General features: G+C 41.2%; 1 protein-coding gene across 1 annotated transcript in view; it reads left to right on the forward strand.

The window, feature by feature from the left end:
- CRB1 (crumbs cell polarity complex component 1) overlaps positions 1-17,769 on the forward strand; it is a 128,199-nt gene that overhangs the window by 74,035 nt on the left and 36,395 nt on the right. Inside the window, 1 exon segment of the mRNA XM_054384203.1 lies at positions 15,433-16,386. Coding sequence (XP_054240178.1) covers positions 15,433-16,386 — 954 coding nt within the window.

Raw genomic sequence — 17,769 nt, forward strand, 5'->3', positions numbered from 1 at the left:
CATGCTCCTTTCAAAATAATTGCTTCTGGACTGAGAAATTGAACGTCAAGTTCCAACTCGATGTAAATTAAATAGGTTACATTAATAGTCTGGCCCATAGTAGAAGTGAGTGTTTTGATTCTGGGTCTGACTTCAGGACATGACCTCTTGATCACACAGGTCAGCACAGATGGGAAATATTGAAGAGGTACCCTCATTTGACATGGGGAAGAAAGTGTCTTGTACTGATGGATCACAAACTGTCTGATCCATTAAACAGAAGCAATGTCAGATCCACAGAGAATAAAGCTTAGTTGTCATAGGTTATTATGCTCTTCATAAAACAAAACAATCCAAACAAACAAACAAAAAACCCCACCAAAACCAACAACAAAAAAAAAAAGAGTTGGAAGGAAAATTACAAAGATAGAAATCCTCGGGGCTGTCTCATACACATAATCTTCTAAACCTTCCTGAATTAACACGACCAAGCTATACAGGAGTAAAAAAAATCCAAATAGTCTGAATTTTTACAGTGCAAATATGTCTGGGATTTCCCTCCTGTACCTGTTGTAAAGGACTATTTAACAACATACAGCATTTTCAGTTTAAAAGCAGAACATCAGTACAACCAAGCCTTATACTTGCTAGGTCTTAAGAACTGCATGCGTAAGAGCAATCATGTTCACAAGACCTGGCAATATCTCTTTCTTCAAGGCAAAGAACAGGTGAATGGAGGAGAAGATTAGATATGCTTTTTTTCCTCTGAAATACCATCTCCTGCTTTTAGAATTTACTTTCATTTCAACTCCTGAGCACCCTCAGCCTCTCCTCATGACAGATTTTCCAATCCTTTAATCATCTTCATGGCCCTTTGCTAGAGCTTCTCCAGTACATCCTATTCTATCCTGCAGCTGGGGAGCCCAGACCTGGACTTGATATGGTCTCATGAGTGCTGAGCAGCTGTGAAGACTCACCTCACTTGACCTGCTGGCAGTATGGAGTCCCTCAGGGATCAGTGCTGGGACCAGTCACGTTCAACATCTTTGCTGGCAACATGGAGAGTGGCACTGAGTGCACCCTCAGCAAGTTTGCAGATGACACCAAGCTGTGTGGTGCAGCAGACACGCTGGAGGGAAGAGACCAGACAGGCTGGAGAGGTGAGCCCATGACAACCTCATGAGGTTCAACAAGACCAAATGCAAGGTCCTACATTTGGGTCGGGGCAATCCCAAACACTGATATAGGCTGGGCAGGGACAGCTTGAGAGCAGCCCTGAAGAAAGGGACTTGGGGGTGTTGCTGGATGAGAAGCTCAACAGGAGCCAGCAGTGAGCACTTGCAGCCCAGACAACCAACCAGATCCTGGGCTGCATGAAGAGAAGCATAGCCAGCACGTTGAGGGAGGTGATTCTCCCCCTCTACTCTGCTCTGGTGAGACCTCACCTGGAGTACTGCATCCAGGTCTGGAGCCTCTATTACAAGAAGGATCTGGAGGCGGGGGAACATGTCCAGAGAAGGGCCATGAGGATTGTCAGAGGGCTGGAGCTCCTGTCCTATGAGGACAGACTGAAAGAGTTGGGGCTGTTCAGTCCAGAGAATAGAAGGCTCTGAGGAGACTTTCTTATGGCCTTCCCCCTTCTGAAGGGGGCTACAAGAAAGCTGGGGAGGGACTTTCTAGGATGTCAGGTAGTGATAGGACTAGGGGGAATGGAGCAAATCTAGAAGTGGGTAGATTCAGATTGGATGTTAGGAAGACATCACCTCCATGAGGGTGTTGAGACACTGGAAGAGGTTTCCCAGGGAGGTGATGGAAGCCTCATCCCTGGAATTTTTTGCAGCCAGGCTGGATGTGGCTGTGAGCAACCTGCTGTAGTGTGAGGTGTCTCTGCCCATGGCAGGGGGATTGGAACTAGATGATCCTTGAGATCCCTTCCAAACCTAACAATTCTATGTATGCTTCCTAATACAGCCCAGGAGGCTGTTGGTCTTCTTTGCTGCAGTGACATACTGCTGGCTTATGCCCAGCTTGTTCACAGGCATTGCAAAGCTGCTTTCCAGCAAGCTCTCCCCAAGCAGGAGCTGCTGGATGGGGTTACTCGTCCCTAGGTGCAGGACTTTGCATGTCCCTTTGCAGGACTCCATGAGGTTCCTGAAGACTGCCTGTTTCTCATACTGTTGAGATCCCTCTGAATGGCAGCATAACTCTCTGGTGTGTAAAGAACTCTTCCCAAATTTGTATATACATATATCTATGTATATTTATATCGTCTATATCTATCTCTATCATCTATATATCTATCTATATCTCTATCCATCTATATCATCTTTCTGTATCTACATATCTCTGTCTATCTGTATCTATATATCTATATAATATTCCAATTTTAATTGATAATCAGTTAAAACTTCACTTTACTGCTGGGTTGGCCTCAGGGGTTGTATAGTTTGCTGGCAACTAATTATCAATGATGAGTCTAAGGTCTTGTCAAGGACATGTTGAGTATGTTTGAATATTGAGTAATAGAAATAAGCTGGTCAAGTGAGCACCAAAACTGTGCTCACTTGAATTGTGTATGTCATGTACTACGTACAAGTTCTTACATGAATAATTATTCAGTGTGTGCCAGCAGGAGGACCAAGGGATAAAGCCCAGTATTTTATGTCTGCTCATTTGCTCAACTTGCTCCTGTTTGGCTACTCAGGCTGATTTTTCCAGGTACAAGGGTAATTTCAAATAAATTCAGAGCTAGCCTCCTTTTGCTGATCACCTGGGTGCTGATCCCTTTAAAAAAAAACACCATATTTGAATTAACTTGGGAGTGGGCTTGGGCTGATTGTGTAGGGACACAATCAGGAGAGCATGCTTTTTTGATTGTGTAGGGACAAAATCAGGAAAGCATGCTTTTTCCCTGGATGACAATCAACTTTGCACTTCCTATAAGCAGTCTCAGAGAAAATAAATAAAGATGCCTAACACAGACAGATAACTTATGCTGACAATTAGCTGCTAGAAATAGACCTCAAGTCTCAGAGTCTGGCTGTGTGAACAACAGGACACTATTGCAGAGAGTCATAATGATCAATACAATTATGGTGCAGTCAGTGTCCTATGGCCACTACTTTTTTCTTGACAAAGAGGATTCAGAATCTGCTATTAGGCCTTTCTGTGAGGCCAGAACCTCATAGAATTGTTAGGATTGGAAGGGACCTCAAGGATCATCTCACTCCATCATGGGCAGGGACACCTCACACTAGAGCAGGCTGCTCAGAGCCATGTCCAGCCTGGCCTTAAAAACCTCCAGGGATGAGGCTTCTACCACCTCCCTGGGCAACCTGTTCCAGTGTCTCACCACCCTCCTGGGGAAGAATTTCTTCCCAAACTCCAATCTACCCATTTCTAGTTTTGTTCCCTTCTCCCTAGACCTACCATTACCTGACACCCTAAAAAGTCATCCCCTCCCCCCAGCTTTCTTGTAAATCACTACCTATAGTAACGAATAAAGAAAACTAAATGCCGTATTGTGAATGTCTGCACAGCTACATAAGTTTACAGAAGCACATAAAGACATACAAAAAGCAGCTTTAACCTAGCTAAAACACATACCCATAGTGTGGCCCAGGAACTTCCCCAATAAGACAGCCAGCAGATGATGGCAAGCACACAGAATCTTAGCTGAAGTTCGTTGCTGTCGGGATTGCTATGTGACCTAGTAAAAAGGAAGCTAGTTTGGGTCTCATACTTCCCAGCTTCAAGATGTGTTAAGCATGTGAAAACTTGGCTAAGCACAGCCTTCACACTGAAAAAGAACTGACAATGCAGGGAAGGAGAGAAATGAACACTGCTGATGTAAAAAGAGGTACAATCTTTTGCCATCCCCATTCATACAGAGCTGGACTGAAAGGTCACAGTCCAAAGTCTTCTGCATGTACATCTGCTCTCTAGCAACTCACAGCTATTTACATAGGAAAGAAAACATACATCAGGTAGAATAATTGCTTAAAAAAGAAATTGTAGAAGTTGAGTCCAGGGAAAAGGACTTGGTTCTCTGTATTTAAAGTGATGATAAATGATGAAGGAATACTGCATATACTCTAATCTACTGTACACTAAAAGGTGAAGCATGGAAAATTCCTGAATTATATATGTGCTTTTTTGCATCTTAAAGAACACACAGAAATACCCTGTGGGAACAGGGAAGGGTGATTCTACAAGCATAAGTACTGACCATATTCATGCTATTTATACATCTCTGATATGCACAGCTCAAAATATATACAGCATAAACATGTTGTGCATGTTCACACATTCACATTATATTTTTTTCCTCCAGTCTCAGGTCTCTGTATTTCATTTAAGCTCTATATGCTCTATTAAATCTGTGATTTTCTATCCTGCTGGCTTTTTCAGTTTGTTTCAATAGGGACTGACAATGAAGCTGTGTAAAGGCAGTCCTTTTTTTGTGTGTTGTGGAGGTTCCCATTGGTTTTAACAAAAATAAGAAAAGCCTGAAAATTACCGAAATTTTTCCAAGCCCTGTTTCCAGGGCAGAAGCTGTTTCACACTAGACAGCACAGTGGCTGTGCTTGCCTGCGTCAGTTAAAACAAATGGGAAGCAGCCAACATGAGACAAGCTAGAAAGTCCCTTCTGGAAGAAACTAGACATAACACACATTTCTCAATAGATGTGTTCATCAACAGCAAACACTCTTTTCAAGCTCTTAAATGTTAGTAGGACTGAAAATCACAGAATCACAGAAACATTCTGGTTGGAAAAGACCTTCAGGATCACCAAGTCCAACCCAGAACCCTACCCTACAAGTGTCACCCCTAAACCATAGCCCCAAGCACCACATCCAAACCACCTTTAAACACATCCATGCTTGGTGACTCAACCACCTCCCTGGGCAGCACATTCCAGTGCCTGACCACTCTTGCTGGAAATTTTTTTTTTCTAATGTCCAGTCTAAACCTACCCAGTCATAGCTTGAAGCCATTCCCTCTTGTTCTATCACTACTTACCTGGGAGAAGAAAGCAGTGCTAACTTCTCCACAACATCCTTTCAACTAGTTGTAGAGAGCAATGAGGTCTCCCCTCAGCCTCCTCTTTCCCAAACTAACCAACCCCTCAGTTGCTCTTCATAAGATTTATTCTCCAGGCCCTTCACAGCTTCCTTGCCCTCCTCTGCACTGGCTCCAGCACCTCCACATCTCTCCTGTATTGTGGTGCCCAAAGCTGGACACAATACTCAAGGTGTGGCCTCACCAGAGCTGAGTGCAAGGGGACAATCACCTCCCTACTCCTGCTGAAAACTAATTTATTTTCTGATTTCCAAGTGAATCATATGCCCCAAACAGATTTTCAATTCAATGAAACATGACCTTGTAGGATCTAATTAAACAACTCAAAGATACTGGATGTTTTAAGATCCCTCTGGATATACTTCAGTTCAAATGCACACACACAAGCTCATAACTCTGCAAAAAATGCAAATCTGATCATTAGTGCTTTGAAATTGACAGTCTTACCACAGTTTTCTAAAAGGTAAACCATGGAAAACTTCCTGAATTTTATATACAGTTTTACAACTTAACACACAGAAAACCATACTGGAAGCAGAACACCAAATATCTTTCATAGACTTCCAAATATCTGGTCCACAATCAGGTACAAACTAATCAAATTCTCCAAAATTCATTATTCCTTTCATTATTCATTATTGTGAATTGACTTCTCTGCTCCAGTGCATATGAGTGTCTTTATTTAGCTACAAACATATCTATGACTGGTTTATTCTCTTTTTTTTTTCTTCAGTCTTTTGTCTTTGCCATCGCTTCTGTGGTCTCCTTTGTCCACTCTGAATTTTAGCTCAGACCTCTGTGCAGACCTTATCTCTGATCAACAGTGAGTCCTGCCAAGCATCCCTCACATTTCCTACATTGGATAGTGGTCATACACACACACACTCACTCCTGTTACTACCCATAAATGCCTGTGTGTCTAGTAGGAATCTTGTCTCAAATGCCAACACAAATATCTTTGGGGGTACCATTGATTCCTGTATTTCCAGTTCCTTTTTCTTATTCAGATTACTCTCTACCCTGCATCTGGTTAATCCTCAAACTCTTACCTGCTTATCTTTTGTCTTAACAGTGTCCTTCCTAAATCACCTTTGTCCACTTTAACCTGTCACACCCTGGAATGTTGCTGAGCCTTCCCAGCTCATACCAGCGATGTGGCCTTGGCCACAGACACATTTGTGCAAGCAAAAAAGCCACTCAAGAAGGATGTTGCCTGGGAAAAGCGGGCTGCCGCCATTTGAATTTCTTTCTTACCACCATCAGTCAAATGCAACAGCAGCTGCCTCTTTTACCTATATATAAAGCTGACTCTAGAAGTAGGGAAATGAAAGGAAAATGAGTGCCATGGCACAGACATATTTCTTCGCCGAGTTTTTCTTTACTCCAGATTCAGACTCTAATCTCACAATTGGATCCACATGGGCAGCTGCGTTAATCGAAATATGGGAGGGAGGTGTAGGCTACAAGGCACAGCTTTGCCATGCTGCCCTTCTAGGACATGGCCCCTTGCCATTCACAGGCTGTGTGTGTGTCTGACCTCTGGCTGTGGCACCCTCACAACCCTGCCTAAAGGAGCACTCCTGGTCTGCAGAGCAGGCTCATGAAAAAGGCTGCTCTACCCAGAAGCCAAAGCCAATGCTTAATTCAGTCAGCTGTTTCCAATATGTGTAAAATAAAGTAAACACACCAGATCACACTAAACAACTAATCACCTACAGCATCTACAGGGTTTTTTTTTTCTTTAATTTTTTTTTTCAAATGAAAACTATTTTAGGTGTGACAAAACACGTGAAAGAAGTGGAAAAACATTTCCAAGCACATTTACTCTCAGAAAATGTTTAATGATTGAAGAGATTAAGGGATTGGGGATTTTTACTACTTTAAAAAAAAAAAAAAGGAAAAAAAAGTCCATTTTCACTGAAAATTCAGACCAGTCTATGAACCTTCAGGCCAGCAACATTTAAAAAGATTGAGTTACAGCATGCCATTCTGAATGTAGCACGTTATGAATTCCATATCCCTCAGCTAGAGTGACATATTTAATGATTAAGCCAAATCACTCAACTCTAATTCTTTTTCTTTTTTTTTTTTCCTAGCCAGTGTTAACTTTATATGTGCATTTTCAGTGCGAGAGGGAAAATGCCAGAAGAGTGAATTTGTCTGCAATAAAGAAATAACTAACAAGGTCTTATGACTTCACGAAATTAGAGTGCTATGTGAAAGGCAGCATGTGCAAATTAGCCCAATGTTAGCAAAGGCTTATTATCCTACTATTTTAAAGTATCCAGTTTTCCATGTGCTCCAACTCTGTCCTGTATTTGCTCCTTCATTTTACAAGAGCTTTTCCTAGTAAGACAACTACAAATATTACCATACTAGGTCAGATCTCTCTTCCCATTCAGTTCAATATCCAACATAAAGGAGTTCTTTACTGAGGAAAAACAGGAGAGAAAAAAAATCCATTGTAGTAGCCCTCACTTACTCTACACTGATGTACGTAAGAGTAAAACCTCCTCCTTGACCTCCTTGACAACTGGTTTATACCCAGAAGCATGAGTTTTAATTACAATGACATAGAGATGGTCAATTTATTCCCTTGCGCTTACTCACTCATGAATGTGCATTTCCTCCTTCCAGCAAGGAGAAACCATCTCTTTGTGATTATCAACACAGATGAGGCAAAGTAAGAATTCTCATTATTGTCTGCTAAGACCTGGAGCTCTGAAGGATATATCCTCTGCCTGGTCTTTCCTCTGGCCTCACGATTTTGGAACCTGGAAACTGGAGGTGGAGGAAGTGTTATTGCAGACTCTTTGTTCTCAAATTCCATAAAGCATGTCCTAAAGAGTATGCTACAATTTGAGTTTCTACAAGGTTTACTCCTTCCATTACTTCCATTTCATACATAAATGTGTATAGATACATATATGATCATGTAGAGTTGGATACATCTCCAACTCAGTTGGTGGGAATTATTTCATCCAAGGAAACGTAGAATTGGAAAGGGCAGATGTGCAGGTGTCATTTGGGCTACCTAAGATAGGCTCAGCTGACATATGTTGACTGCACTTTTGTCTCAACTGTTTTTAAGGACTCATAATTATGGCTCCCAGTGAACCTCTTATGCCAAGGCTCTGCTGCCTTCTTATCATTAGAAAGATTTTGCTGAAATGTGACATGGATCTTCCTTGGTGCAGGTCAAACTCATGACTTCTTGAGTTGTTTACTGTGGTCTCAAGGAAGAGAGTGCTCTCTCTTTTCTTCTTTTTCTTTTTCTTTCTTTTTTTTTTAACTGAAACTCTGTTACTGTGTCCCATTTCCCCTGCTTGTCTTTCAGCTGAACAGCCCTACATTTTTATTCTCTAGATTTGTCATTATTCTCATTGCTCTCCTCTGAATTTTTCCCAGTTGATCCAAATCTTTCTTGAAGTGCAGATCTATGAATGGACTCAGTATTCCCATTAAGGTGTGACCAAGGCTTTGTGAACTGGAACTACTGTGCCACCCAATTGCTGGTTGTTCTGACCTGAAACCATAGAAACTGAACGAGTCCTTCCAACATTGAACCCAGTGTTTTTCAGATAGTTTCTCTAATTTCTTTTGTTCACCTATGAAAGTAATTTTGTCTTTAACACTCTCAGAAGTTTCACTTAACACTGCTTTATCAGACAACTTAATAAGCAAACTTTCTATACCATCATCCACATCTTCCATCAAAACACTGACTGCAGCAAACCTAGGACCATCCCAAACTGTACCCAATAGAGTCTCCCAGTTTCACAGTGAACCTCTGACAATTACTTTCTGGGCAAGGCTACACAAGTATTATAACCACTACGTGGCTGTTTCATGTAGATTTTTCTCCTTGGTGTAAGAATATTAAAGACAATATCAAACCATTACTGTAATTAGAGTAACCATCACCTTCTGAGGCAGATTGGTTCTTGACAGGTTTGTTCAAACAGCCACTAGTAGTTCTGACATGGCTTAAGGCAGTTTGCTAAATATCCTGACACGAAGTTTCTCTGTCTCAGTGTCACCAACTCCATGTTTCCACTGAGCTGTAACAGTGTATGCCTATCTCAACTTGTTGACAGTGTGTTTGTTCTTAATCTTACCTCAGAAAATATATCAGTGTCATGTTACAAGAGGGCTGGCAATTGCCAAGAACCCCCAACTTTTTCTTGTTATTTTCAAAATAAAAATGCTTAAAGCTGTACCATGAGACAGCTGATAAGCACCATGAATAAAGTGCATGCATACTGACTTAGCAACACGAGCTTCATTTTGTTTAAAGCTTCCCTACCTTTCACAGGGCCTGGAGGACATTCTTACCCCACAGTATTTCAGTTTATCATAGGGAAAATCACTCAGTGTCTGTATCAGAGTCTGGAAGGAGAAGCAGTTGTCTGAGCACCACCATAAAAAGTAGTTGGGAACTGTAGATTAAATTAATCCAAAATCATATCCTGCATATGAATCCTTTGGTGAACCTGGAAAAAAAATTGATGCAAAGTCAGGAATTTCCTAATTAATGCATAAACAAGTTGAGAAAGAAGAAGCAGTTGAAAAACACATTGGCCAAAAATCAGATATTCATGGGGACAGGATGAGAGAGACTTCAGGATCCATTGCTGAAGTTTTAAAATGGAGAGCTGCCAAAACAAAAATTTGACTCCACAGTTTGCCACATGCTGGTTGGGTGGTACCAACACCAACCTGGGGAAAGACTCTGTTGCTTTAGAATTATTTCACTAATTACACAGCAATATCGCTCTGGCAACATTTTAAGTAATTCACTCTGCAGATAAAAAATAGTGAAAGGAAACAAAACAAACAAACAAAAAACCACCACCACCACAAAAAAAAAAAAAACAACAACAAAAAACAAAAAACAAAAAACCCAACCAAACAAAAAGCCCCAAACAAATAAACAAAAATCAAAACCAAAAAACCCACAAATAAAAAAAACCCCTCTTCCACACAAATTATTCCAGGAATAGTGATCCAATCTCGTGAACTCTGTTTTCCTTTCATTTAATTAGGTCTCGATCCAAAATGTCTTGTTTGAGAGCTGAAGAAAAAGGCTATTTTAGTAAATTACTTCTTTCCTGTCTTTAGCACACTCAAAAATCTACAGACACAGATTTCCAGTAAGTAGTACAATGAGAGCCAATGGTACAAAACCACCTTATAAAATAATGAGATACAATTTTAGGTCTTTTTCTATCAGCTCATTGAAATACAGAGTTTCTCTGAATGACAGTGACAGTGAGGGAGTTGATCTGGATTAGCAAACCTCTTGAAAACGAAAGAAAACGCAGCCTTTAAAAACAGCACCTTGTAAAACAACAAAAAAAGTCACCAATCAGTTTTTAACAGATCATTAAAATATGCCTTCCTGTGAAGCAGACTCCAAGTTGAGTGTGAGCACAGCTGGCCTGAACATGCTGAAAAAGAATGTAAGTAGAATACATATCTCTTGCGTAAACAGTTTAAAGAGTCTTACTTTAAGCCCCGTTGATCTGGCTTGGGGAAAATAGACCATCAGACAACATCAGCAGGTACAGAAGTGGAGCAAACTAATCCTGGAAAGGAAGCCTTTATACTAAGAACTGTCTTGAATTTTGCAGAAACTTACTTTGTGGACTGCTTAAGTGCTAAATCCTTTTTTTTTTTTTTTTTTTTTTTATCCCCACTTTGGAAAAAGATGGTTGCAACTAGGATACAGGTTTACATCATTTTAATGACAATGTTTACAGGTAAATATCTTCTTTTTGAGAAGTGATATGTGCTCATAGACTGTACTGAATGTGTAATGTCTGTTCAGACTGCTTGTACTTGCTTGATATTTCTATCATGTCAAGGTGCTCGTAAGGCAGAAGGTTGTGAAGAGATTTTTAACCCAAGTTGTGTATCAAAAGTGTAACTTGGATAATACTTTTAATTGTTTCATCAGAATGAAAATCAGTGGCATTCAGGAGATTTCTGCTTGAATAGTGGCTTCTGTCACCCTGCTTCTGCAGAAAACCTTTGCTGCTAAAGTTGAAACATAGTTTAATTAAGAGCTTAACAGTTAGAATATAGCTACCCTGTAGTCACAATATGTAGGTGAAAAAAAGGAGATGGATATGAGTGGTGTTATCAAACTGTGTTTCAACTTTGTTTTGACCAAAATCTGACAGGAGGAAAAAAGTAATCATTATCTATAAAAACATGGTTAAAACATTCACATTATCTACAATTTTAGGTAGGTGTGTAATGCATTTAGAAGAGAAAATGCTGAATGATTTGCCTTGACTTTTTTGTTTTAAACACACAAACCCCTTTAGCTGAGCTAATGGATATAGCCACTGAACAGAAAGTAAGTTGCCCTTGCACTCACTTGCTTTTGCTATTTCTTACATTGGAGAATACTTTTTTCTTTACATGCTAAACTTCCCCAGCCTGAGCTATTTGAATTGCTTAAACAGTTCTATAAATATTGACTAATCCTTTTATCTAGAGTGCTTTCATCTTGAGTGACAGTGGTTGTTGCTTGTATAGCAATTGACAGGTAGCAGGAAATATCTGCTTGTAGGAACACCTTCCTTATTTTTGACATGAAAAAAAGGCTTATTATTTTTCTTTTGGTGTGACCTATGTTTATATTTGTGCTAATCTCATTATGAAATCATGGAAGTGTACACAAGTGTGCATGCATGGATACAAGAAACTCTGCAAAATAATTATCTTGCAACATATTGTTAACGTTACTTTAAAAATAAATATTGTATTCTGATGCTGAAATGCTTATGACATGACACATATGTCATAAGCTTTGAGCTGGTGTTCAGCTGGGTTGAGCTGGGGTTGTCTAGCCAGGAGAAGAGGAGGCTCAGGGGTGACCTCATTGCTGTCTACAACTACCTGAAGGGAGGTTGGAGCCAGGTGGGGTTGGGCTCTTCTCCCAGGCAATCAGCAACAAAACAAGGGGACATAGTCCCAAGTTGTGCCAGGGGAGGTATAGGCTGGATATTAGGAGGAAGTTCTTCACAGAGAGAGTGGTTGCCCATTGGAATGGGCTGCCCAGGGAGGTGGTGGAGTCGCTGACCCTGGAGATGTTCAAGAAAAGCCTGGATGAGGCACTTAGTGCCATGGTCTAGTTATTTGGATAGGGCTGGGTGATAGGTTGGACTGGATGATCTTGGAGGTCTCTTCCAACCTGGTTGATTCTATATTTAAGTGGCTCTATGACAGTCACTTTGCATTTAATATCAGTGTCATTCATTTTCTATAGGCAAAGAATGCACTAACAATCATATGTGTACCTCCTCATAACATTCCTTTGATTCCTTTGCTAGACATTGATGCTTTGGTTACCAGATGTGTTATCCAAATTTAACGATACAGATATTTGTCATTTCCAAAGGAGTCTAGCATTCTCATGGAATCCTTTCATTAATTTTACAACTAATCTTAAGAAGTAAAGCACAACACAGACACTAAACATTACTGTAAGTTTTGCTTCAGCTTTGTTTCATCCTCTCCAGAGACAAGTCACTACTGTAAGGTGTGACTCAGAACACAAGCTACAGGGCAAAGGTGATGCCTCACAGGTGTCATGGGATAATAAAGTAATATACACAGTCATCACACATTCCTGAAGAAAATGCAACAACTGAATATCTACCCATTCACTATGCTGAATTTTCTATGGAAGATTTTATAGGGGCTCCCAGTCTATAAATCCTTAAGGATGCTCTGACCATTCTGGAGCCCTATAACAAGGCTAAATAAACACCTGATCCTACCTCTTCCAGGTTGCACTAATTTTTCTCTCTTACACAAACCCCCAAAGAGCCCTGCAGTCACACAGCCAGCACATTAAGACTGAGTCGTATGCAAGTGCTGTGGACACACTGTTCTCGATGTCAAAGCGAGGAAGGGAGCAACATCAGGCAGGAGATGTACTAAAACATTGACCAAACCAGGAAAGAGCTCACGGTAACTTCACTTTTCATATACTGGGATGGCAAAAGCAGGACAAGTTGCTAACACAGAAATTGCCATGAACTGGGTAAAGCAGCCATCGCTCCGGCCCCCAGTCAGTAACGGTTTGGAAAGTGCACTTCACTTTGAGAAAGTCAGTCCCAATGAGTCATATTTCTGCCAGATGCCACTATCCATTAAGGTATACATAGACTTCTCACATTGGAATAAATATGAGCCTGGCTGCAAAACAGAGAGAGGCTGCTGCTGTAAAACTCCTCTGTCAGATCAAGGAGATAGCACTAGGTGTGTTTGATAATCTGAAGCTTCAAGTGGAAGCTATATGCTATAATTGAAGACTGGTAAGTGAGGAGGATCACTGCAGAGAGAGCCTTTTATATACATGCTATGACCACGTGGACTAATCTGTCAAACAAATCTCAACCAATTCTCAGGTCCCTCCTGGCTCTCCTGTAACTTGCTGCTCTCTGAGATGGGTCTGGTTACAACTGTGATTGAATAAAGTGGACAGGCAAGGAAATAGCCCAAGTAACTACATTTATCTACTGCTACTTGAAGCAATTCTTTGTGGCTGAATGCTGCTCCATAGTTTTCCATGAGAAGTGACTGCATTTTGCTGTAAAAATAAAGCTTGATGTAAATTTATATGTAAAACTAGCTGTAGTGCCTGGTACCTAACTGCAACTTTATGAGTCTCAGCATAACTCCTTATCTGATTGACAGGCAGCAATTCTGCTGTGGGAACAGGCAACATTATGTCTGTTAATGACTCTGTGTTGATGATATTAGTTTGAAAACTAACTGCAAAGTATTTACTTTTCTGTAGAGCAACTATGAAGGGAAGTGGAAACATGAGGAGTTGCACTTAGCATGAGTTTTCAAAAAAGTATTTGGGAATTTTGACTGCTTCCAAGGAAGATAAGAAACAGATTTTCCCCTGATCCGTTGCATACGTATCGGTCACTTGATTGCTCAAGGGAGAAGTTACTATAATTACTGCTTTATAGATGAACAACAGTGCAGAGTGATAAACAGATTAGTTTTACAAGAGGAAGGGATTTATGATTCTTTGTGAAGTCTGATCCAGTAGACATACTTAGGTCACATCTATCAAACCACAGTGAAGTTGAGATGAGGAGCCCTCCTTTTACAAGAAACCGGGAATTATATGGAAAAGAGGAAATATGAGTCTATATTGCCCGTCTTCTATAGAAGGGCTGTCATCACCAAGCTCTGAGATGTTTGAGAAAATATTCCTTTCATTTTTTTTTTTCTTGCTTTCTATTTTGTCTATAGGAGAGGTAAGGAAATTTTCACTGTAGATTCTGAATATTCTGCTGGGACATACAGTTTCAAACCCCTCCAACAGCTTCTTTCAGATCCTTACCTCCCAGGTGAACTCTCCTCACAGTATAAGACCATGGCTAATGGAGCAGCAATCATTGCTGCCTTGTTTTTGGAAGAATTGAGATCCATTGTTCATTTGTGAATGAATATTTGCGTGCACCTAACCCTGAAATGTGGCAACTGCCCATCACTGTGGGTGGGGTGCATCTCACTGCGGCTTGCCCCATTCACTGACAGGATGTAGGTTTAAGCTCTTCTATGGATTTCTTACTGCTCACTCTGTGGATTTCATTCTTCAGATAGGCAGCTCCTTCTCTGGAGACTTTCAAAACCCACCTGGATGCCTTCTTGTGTGGCCTGCCCTAGGTGATCCTGCCTTGGCAGGGGGGTTAGACTGGATGATCTCTAGAGGTCCCTGCCAACCCCTAACATCCTGTGATTCTGTGATTCAGTTATACTTGCATCCCACTATATCTTCTAGTGCTTATAAGTCCTGTGGCTCTTACCAGAAGATTGTTGCTCCCAGACGCTTCACATGGGATCAGGAATACTTGGAATGAATATGAAGAGAAGGAAGGACCAGCAGACTATACTCCAGATCATCAGCATACTGTATTAGGAATATGAATTAAGTAACAATTCTTGGGATTTTATACAAGATAAATAATTCAGTTCCTCTCAAAGCATTCTAGCTTTCTACCACAGAACAGGGGGGAGACAATTACTTGAAGGCTTCTTCTGAAGCTGATGTTTATCTCAATTTCGTCACACTTTCCATACCAAAACTGTCAAATTGTTTGGTTCTTTTCTCCCAAATGTGACTATCACTAAGGTGTTTATGTAATACTTTGCACAGGAAATACATGGCATGGGAATGATACATTCCTACTTACCCTATTTTAGACTTGCGTCTGTTTATCAAGACATTCCCCACTAATTAAAGAGAACTGAAACACACATGGTATTTTAAAAATGCCATTTTGGGCTCCAACTATTCCATCCAGAAGGTCTAACTCTTTGTTTGTTCTCCAGGTGCCCACTGTGATGAAGACATCAACGAATGTTACATGAACCCTTGCCAAAATGGTGGAATCTGTGAGAATTTTCCTGGGAATTACACTTGCCATTGCCCACCTGCAGAGCAAGGAGGGATTTATTATGGTGGCTGGAACTGTACAGAAGTTCTGCATGGCTGTGCTGATCAGCAATGCCAAAACAATGGAATATGCATTCCCCACTTAAAGAACGGCCAACATGGATTCAGCTGCATATGTTCTCCTGGGTATACTGGAGCACACTGTGAAACCATAACGACATTTTCTTTCCAAGGGAACAGTTTCCTTTTGTTGAAAAATCCCCTGACCTCTCCAAAGGAATTTTCCTGGAACATAAACCTGAGGTTTCAAACCGTGCAACCTAGAGCGTTTCTGTTTTACCGAGGGGAGGAAAATACTTTTGCAAAGCTGGAGATACTGAATGGCTTCTTACATTTGTCTGTGCAAGTCAATAACCAGCCACGGGCTCTTTTGTATATTTCACACAATGTCAGTGATGGAGAATGGCATTCAGTGGAGGTAACCTTGGCAAGAGCTGTTACTCTTAATTTGCTTGACAGCTCTTGTGTAGAGTCATGTCTCAATAAAACGTCTCCTGTGATAGATACCGATCACGTGAGGCTTGCATTTCAGAGCACGTTTGTGGGCAGCTTACCAGTGGGGAACATTAGCAGCAGCTCTCTGCTGAACACCTATAATCCACATTCTGCACCTTCATTTGTAGGCTGTCTTCAAGACATTGAAATAGACTCGCATGTTCTTACTCCGGAGAACGTATCACCTGAATCATCTTTAAATGTCAGGACAGGATGTAGTAAAAAGGACTGGTGTGAGAGCCACCCCTGCCAGAACAGGGGACGCTGTACCAACCTGTGGCTGAGCTACCACTGCGACTGCTACCGGCCGTACGCGGGGCCAGGCTGCGCTACAGGTAAGGGACCGCTCTTGGTGTTTAAGTGGTTGCTGAAACCGTGGTCATAAACAATCCTTACCTGCTTACCTGGTGATGAAACAGCATGACCCTTAGGATCTCTGGAGCTTAATCTCAACTGGCTAGAAAGTGCAAGAGGTTAGCAGTAGCACACTTTTGTTATTTTCTGCTTCTGCTCCCAGGAAGGCTGCTCTTCAGCCTGAGAAAAACAGTCAGGTTATACTGGTGGATTCCACTCATCCAGTTTTAAAATCTTCTTACACCTCCTTAGCATGCCATAAACTCTGGAAAACTGTAGAAACTCTGGAAAACTGTAGTTCACTGGAGGTTATGCACCCTGAGTAAAATATAGAAAGCAACCAAGTCACTTGGGGTTTAAGCCTGACTTCCAAAGCATTCTTTGAAAATTTTGTCCTCAAGCTCTCTTGGCTTTTGGAAAGAAATTCTTTTAAGGCAATGGAAGGCAAGCAAATGTAGTGCAAGCTAAAAAAAGACAGATTCCTGTTTTAAAAAATGAATGAGATTATACTATTAACTTAATCTGATTAGCCCTAGGAGAAGGCAGGGCTTCAGAGGCTGGGAACAGAGCCCATTCATCTCTCAGCTGGTCCCAGGGCAGCTCTGTACAACCACTAATGAAGGTGGCTGTGACCAGAGAGATGTTTGGTGACCAGAGGGAAACATGTCCATGTCTCAGTGAACAAAAGAGCACATCTCAGCAAAGGGATCACTTTGGCAGTGATGAGCAGGAATACAAAAGCTGCAGATGCCTGTAGCACTTTTCTTGCTACAAATGATCTTACCAAGTGCAAGCTGAGGCAAAGTAGAAGGACAACAGGAGGTCCCTGCCCGGCTTCCTGCTGCACTGCGTCTGGTATGCGAAACCCTCTGGAGCTGTAAATACAACACCACTCAGGAACATTTTGAGGTGGAGTCTGCAATCCTTCCTCAGCAAAAATTTTAGGGATTTCAAACAAGCAGTTTTGTTTAAGAAAGTCGTGCAGGACTGAGTCTGCATGCAGCACCCTTGCCCCTGCTTCCCTCTCTGCCCCCTTGCTAACCATCTGCATGTGGTCAATCACAGCAATGTTTAGGGAGGAACAAATACAGACAGACACATATACATACCTACATAAATATATGTGTATGCATTTGCCAAGCAGACTGGAAAAAAATGAAGTGCAACAGCAGAGCCATGGTCAGATTAGAACGGACAGATCTTAAACTGGTGCAAACTGGCATGGCTGCACTGCTGCCAGTGAAGCTGCATTGATTTACATCAGCTGAACAACTGGCCCCAGGGATTTATTCAATGCATTGCTGCAGAAAGCTGTAGCTTGAAGTGCATTTCAAAAAAATGTTTGCATATTGTCAATACTTTTC

Source organism: Indicator indicator, chromosome 10, assembly GCF_027791375.1.
Source record: "Indicator indicator isolate 239-I01 chromosome 10, UM_Iind_1.1, whole genome shotgun sequence".
In the NCBI taxonomy this organism is placed as follows: domain Eukaryota; kingdom Metazoa; phylum Chordata; class Aves; order Piciformes; family Indicatoridae; genus Indicator; species Indicator indicator.